Here is a 6457-nt window from a genome sequence, read left to right as displayed (position 1 = left end):
CCCTCTCTTCCTCTTGTGGTGGCCGAACCCTTCTCTTCCATTGGAGCTCTTGTGGTGGCCGGATCTACTCGGAGAAGAAGAAGAAGAAGGAGAGAAAGCTAGCATCTCTTGGAGCTTGGTTAGTGTTTTGATTTTCTTCCTTGGTGAAGCTTCCTCTTTGTTGGCCGAACCTAGCTAGGAGGAGAAGAAGGTGATTGGTGGTTTCTCGTCTCGGAAGATCGTTGCCCACACAACGTCCGAGGTTAGAAGAGGAATACGGTATAAGATCAAGAGGTTTTTCTACAAGGTATAACTAGTAATTTTTCTTTCCGCATCATGCTAGTTATTTATGGAAATAATACCAAATACAAGAGGCTTACGTTCTAGAATTTCGAATATATTTTTCGAAGTTGTGTTCTTTTGTTTTTTCTTTTCCTTGTGATTTGATTGTTCTCTTTGGTTAACCTAAAGTTATTTTAGGAAATTAAATATTATCTTTCTATAAAAGGTTTTGTCTAGTCGGTGGTGGTTGCTCCCATATCCAAGAAGGCCATGTGCCTCGCCACGTCAGTACTGGGAACCAATTATGGAAATTAATATTTAATGGAATTAATAACTTAAGGAGACTTGGGTCGAACGTGTTAAGTTCCGTAGGAGATCCAAGTCAAAACCTAAAAGAACAAATAGATTAAGTTTTGGATCAAACGTGCTAAGTTCCGCAGGCGATCCAAAATTTAATTTAAAAGAACACATGGTAGCTAGGAAAAGGTTCAGACCTTTGTACAAAATTTTTGTACAGTGGAACCTATAGGTTTTCCGAGTAGCAACCAACAGACTTCACTCACTAGGACTCTCCCTTGCCTAACCTCTAGTTAGGACTAGTCACTCAGTAGACTTCTTATCTGTCTATCCTTTGGTTATGACTTACCCTTAATAGTTATCTATTCCTGATTAGACTTCTCTCTTCCAAACATCAAGTCCTATTTGGATCAACTCTTGGTCAGACTTAGGTACATTGTCAAACATCGAAACTTTAAAGGTCGATTGCACCAACACCTTCCACTACGGGCTCATCTGAACTTGACTTAGAGGCGCCTTTGTCAATTTTTCTTTTTGTTTTTTATGGTGTTATATATATATATATATATATATATATATATATATATATATATATATATATATATATATATATATATATATATAGAGAGAGAGAGAGAGAGAGAGAGAGAGAGGGGGGTTTAGGGGTTGAATTATAGTGTTTAAGTTAAAAAAATAAAAAAATATTTAGGTGCTCATGGGTTATATTTAGGGTGCCTAATAATATTTTTATATCTCGGATTAAGCCAATTAGATTTTACCTCTAGGATTTAGGGGTTGAGTTATAGTGTTCAAGCTTAAAAAAAACATAAAACTAAAAATAAATTAGGTACTCACGGGGTTTATATATATATATATATATATATAAAATGTAAAAAGGTGAAATCCGGAGGCCCCCATGACTTTCTTACATTATTAGAGGTGTTAAAAATAAACCCGATCCGGTGACTCGATCCGAGTCTATTCGAAAAAAATCATGTTTAGGTTGAAAATTTTCGAATTCGGATTGGAGGGTCTAGAGTTGAAAATTTTTAGGTCAGGTTTTGGTGGACCCGAGTTTAAGGTTTAGTGGGGGGGTTTTTAGGATGAAATTAAATTTTATTTTGAAAATTAAAATGATGTTATGTATATTAATATTAATATTAGTATGATAATGATGAAATATTGAGATAAAAATAAAAAATTATAGAGAAAATAGTTTTTAAAAAATTATTTTAAATCGAATTATTCAGATTAAATTCGAATTTAAGAGTTTTAGATTAAATTCAGAGTTCAGATTTAGATTGAAATTAGAAAAAAAAAAATGATCCGATTTAAACCTGTTCCGACTTATCTGAATTAGGAAGGAATAAATCTCGGATAATCAGAGACTCAGAGTTAGCCGTCACATATAAAAAATTTTGAAATTCAATTGAGTCCGGTTCAATCAAACCGTACGACTTCCGACTAATGATCGGGCTTGGGCTCCCACACTGTTGCCCTTGAATAAATGTTCGCCTCATTCGCGTCTCTGCTCTTCACTGCCGCTGGATTGCCTCGTTCCTTCACGCTTCTGCAAACCCTAAAAGGTCTTCATCTGCTCTTCTGTTTTGATCTCTTGTGGATCTGTTGCAATTCTATATGTTTGATCCGGTTGCTGCTTATGTTCTTCATTTCCTAGATTTCTTCTGATCCTGATCGGCTTCTTTTGTTCCGTTACTTGTTTCCGTACTAGAGGCCTTCGATCTCCAACTGTTTTCTGATTTGTGTTCTTCAGCAAATTCAGTGGTATTAGTGTTTTTAGACGAATCCGTTCGTAATTTTGCTATTATGTGATACATGCACAATCTATTCTCGACGCCATGTCTATATAGGAAGATATGCCTCTTACTTTTTGTTATGATACACAGACGTAATTTTAGATGCACGAACTGTATCGTTGTTTAGAACTTTTTTGGCTACAAGTTTAGATGGATCTAGCAGAAGATTGGATCTCCTTTTTTTTCTTCTGTGTGAAGATGTTGCTGTTTGGATAGATGAAATCGTTTATCCAGAGAGTTATTTCTCATTGGTCTTGAAATGCATGTGAATAAAAAATTGAGACTTTTCCATTTTGATTTCCCATATTCCCCTTTTCCCCTTGAAATTAAGTTTGTATAAAATACTTTCTTATATTACTTGATTTTTTTTTCCAATTGAATCTATGGATGCTAACGCCTGTTGATCTGTACGACAAATCCTTTACATATTAAAACTTAGATTGTTTGAGATCGTTGCAGGAGGCTGCTTATTAATTAAAAAATGGCTGTTGCTTTTGCCAATCTCAATGCGGCATCTGGGCTCCAGAAACTTAATGAATATCTTCTTGCCCGCAGTTATATAACTGGGTAAGGTGTTTGGATGGGTTATTAGCATGTTATCCTATCAGTGATGTTAACATCTCTCTCACTTTTGAATTGGTACATTTCAGTTACCAAGCATCAAAGGATGATATTGCTGTTTATGGCTCACTTAATGCACCTCCATCCTCTGAATATGTCAATGCAGCCAGGTGGTATAATCATATTGATGCTCTACTTCGGTTGAGGTATGTGCTTAAACATGGTTTATCTTGCTTGAGGTGTAGCATCAGTAGGTATCTTGCCATGTTAACCTCTGTGGTACAATGTCAGTGGCATCTCTGAAGAAGGGAAAGGTGTCAAAATTGAATCATCTGCTACTGTACTTGAAGACATGCCAGCCACCCCTGCTGTTGTTGACAAGGTATATTTTTGTATCAACTCTTGTTTGGCAAGAATAATTTCTAATCTAAAATTTAACAAGTTCACCATGGCAGTGTAGTAATCAAGAGTCGGACTACTATGAAAGCTTATAAGAATATGTTGAATGCCAACTTATTAGAGGGAATCATGGGGTAACTGACGAATTACTTTTCTGATTATACCTGATATGTTCAGGCCACAGCAGATGAAGACGATGATGATGATGTGGATTTGTTTGGGGAAGAAACTGAAGAGGAAAAGAAGGCAGCTGAAGAACGCGCTGCTGCCGTTAAAGCATCTGCCAAGAAGAAAGAGTGTAAGTTTGACAAAAGATCCATTCTCCACTTATCTGATCTGTGTTGCTTAAGTGTGCAGTTTGTGGTTGTGTATCAATGACATCTTTGTTATCATTCTCATAAGATTGTTCATTGGTTTCTTCTTTTACAAGCAGCTGGAAAGTCATCAGTACTTCTTGATGTGAAACCATGGGATGATGAAACAGACATGAAGAAGCTAGAAGAAGCTGTGAGGAGCGTCCAAATGGACGGGTTGCTCTGGGGAGCCTGTATGTATACTTTTTCTAGGCAACATAAACACACATGAGCCATATTTTTTTAGAAAAAAAAAATTATCTTTGCTCCTGCTGAGATATGTATTTTGTAATCTTGTCTATACCTGTTCAACATACAGCAAAACTGGCACCTGTTGGGTATGGCATCAAAAAAATGCAGATCATGATGACTATTGTGGATGATTTGGTTTCTGTTGATAACCTTATTGAGGACTATCTCTGTGCTGAACCAGCAAATGAGTATATCCAGAGTTGTGACATTGTCGCATTTAACAAAATATGTGAGTAGTCAACTTCATCCAACCATTCTTGAATTTTGAATTATGCACTAATAGTAATCCTTTTGTTCTTTCTTTTTCTTTTTTGTTAATGAGCATATTAGTTGATATAAGTTAAGCAATGGGCTGCAAAATTTTACCTGTCTTTCACAAACTTCTAAAATAAGTATATACCATGTTATAATCCTAAATGTGAATATGGAATAACTTGCTGTGATTGCATATATACATACCAATTGTGTACAAAGGGATACTCTGATACTACTAATACAAGAGATGTCTCTGAACTTTGCGTGAACTGGGTAGGCTAATTATCTTCCGTATTAGATTTATGTTTATTAGGTTTGCAATACAATTTGTGCCTTCCTCACAGATTGTATTTATTCACAATCGAATAAATGCTAATGTTGTATGTACAAATAGTTCAATAAGGCTATTCTTCCTTGCATTAGTCCTTTACATTTGTCCCTCAGCAAATGGAAAGTAAATAGTTGGATGACTCGGATGGAGTATCTGAGATTTACGTAAGCATCTCGGTGTTGCAAATAGAGACATTTGGGTTAATGCGGTAGTATTGTCGATGTATTCTGCTTATTGGATTAGCATTACAATCTCTTCTTTTTTTCTCTGTTACTTGCCACTGACACGCTGTTACAAATTGGCATCTGTGATTCTAATCATCTATTAGTTTTTGTTGTAAATTTTTTTAATGTGTTCTGCAATCATATTAACTAACTTCCATGTTTCTTGCAGGATACATTTAGGAACTCTACATCAACGCTCTCCCTAAATTTCTAGTTATGTTAATTTAATTCTGTGGCTCAGTGGGCTGTAAGTCTCATTGGCTACTTTCTTTTTAGCTAAGGGACTTGAGGTTTTCCTGTGGGACATGAGTTGGGACATGAATTCTAGTTTTTCGAATGAGTTTTCCATACCGTATTCAAGTTACTGCATTGTGTACTGTGTATGACATTAATTTCTCTGTTAGCTAAAGCCATGCTTGATCTTTTCTATAGAAGTTGGCACTTTCCATTCCAATCAATCGACTACTAGATTGCAGCTCTATTTCGAACTTTTATTTCGGAATGGCAGCTCTGATGCCTTGGTAACTTGGCTTGATGAATGAGAGAAGACAGGAAAAGAAAAAAAGAAACTGGGATGGGCAAACGACGTTTGGGTTCAATAACGGAAATACGTAGATCGAATTGTATAGTGTGCTTCGATTAGGAGGGGAAAAGCTTTAAGGCCGTGTTTGATGAGAGCAGATCCTCTAGTCCGCTGATGTTTGATTTAGAAACGAGTTTATTTTTTCATTCAGAAAATAAAAGTCTTATTTATTTTAGACATGTGTAAATGTATTAGAGCTCAATGCTAAAATGAATATTATCAGTAAATGTTATAAGAAATATTATTATTGTTTTTTTGCAAAGAAATTGATATTTTTTAAAAATTTATTATAGATAAACACTAATATATATATATATATATATATATATATATATATATTTTTTTTTTTTTTTTAAATTCCTGCTAATAGCAAATAGAGTTTTTTTATGGTTTAAATGTTTAAATATTATATTAAAAACTCTTAAATTCTTCATGGTATCAATAGTTAGTCCGACAAATAACTGATGAATTGAATCTCCTAATCATAATCTTGAAATGAAATGCATATTTTCAGTCAATAAAAATTCGTATATAGAAAATATATGCGCATGGTATCAATAGTTAGTCCGACAAATAACTGATGAATTGAATCTCCTAATCATAATCTTGAAATGAAATGCATATTTTCAGTCAATAAAAATTCGTATATAGAATGCGCATGAATCTTCATTTCTTCGAGAACATAACATATATGCGCATGAATCTTCTTTTCTTCGAGAACATAACATATATGCGCATGGATCTTCTTCATCGAGAACATAATATAAAAAAATAAATACAAAAATATAACAACAAAGAATTTAATTGAAGAACCACCATGTCATCTAAAAGATCATGAAGAAGAAGCAGAAACAAATAAAGATCTTCCAAGGGGTTTAGAAAATGATGGCATCAAAAAATTTCTTATCAACCAGAAACAAAAAACTATATCAAAATTATACCATAGATAATAATAGATTGGACTAAAAGATTCTTCACATTCAACCCACATCTAATAACTCAAAACCCACCAAATATAAATTAAATCACTAAAAAATTCAGTTGTATTCACATATGTAATTTACATACAAGCCAACCGAAAAAAAATAATTATATCCAACAGCAACGCCTAACAAGCAGCCACA

The 6457-nt window shown here is 34.3% G+C and overlaps 1 protein-coding gene across 2 annotated transcripts; it reads left to right on the top strand.

Annotated features, from left to right (window-relative positions):
- The first annotated feature begins 2015 nt into the window (after nt 1-2015).
- LOC122027937 (elongation factor 1-delta-like) lies at nt 2016-5184 on the top strand. 2 transcript variants are annotated; one of them, XM_042586952.1, is made up of 8 exons: nt 2094-2144; nt 2835-2942; nt 3026-3142; nt 3228-3318; nt 3513-3633; nt 3769-3882; nt 4008-4169; nt 4920-5184. In XM_042586952.1, coding segments are annotated over exons 2-8 (693 nt in total). In that variant the 5' UTR covers nt 2094-2144; nt 2835-2856; the 3' UTR covers nt 4922-5184. The 2 variants fall into 2 exon arrangements, with proteins under 2 accessions (XP_042442885.1, XP_042442886.1); XM_042586951.1 differs by lacking the exon at nt 4920-5184 and having other exon boundaries at nt 2016-2144; nt 4008-4177.
- The last annotated feature ends 1273 nt before the right edge of the window (nt 5185-6457 follow it).

Source organism: Zingiber officinale, chromosome 10A (assembly GCF_018446385.1).
Source record: "Zingiber officinale cultivar Zhangliang chromosome 10A, Zo_v1.1, whole genome shotgun sequence".
Classification (NCBI taxonomy): Eukaryota; Viridiplantae; Streptophyta; class Magnoliopsida; order Zingiberales; family Zingiberaceae; genus Zingiber; species Zingiber officinale.
This window is presented reverse-complemented; position numbering and strand designations above follow the sequence as displayed.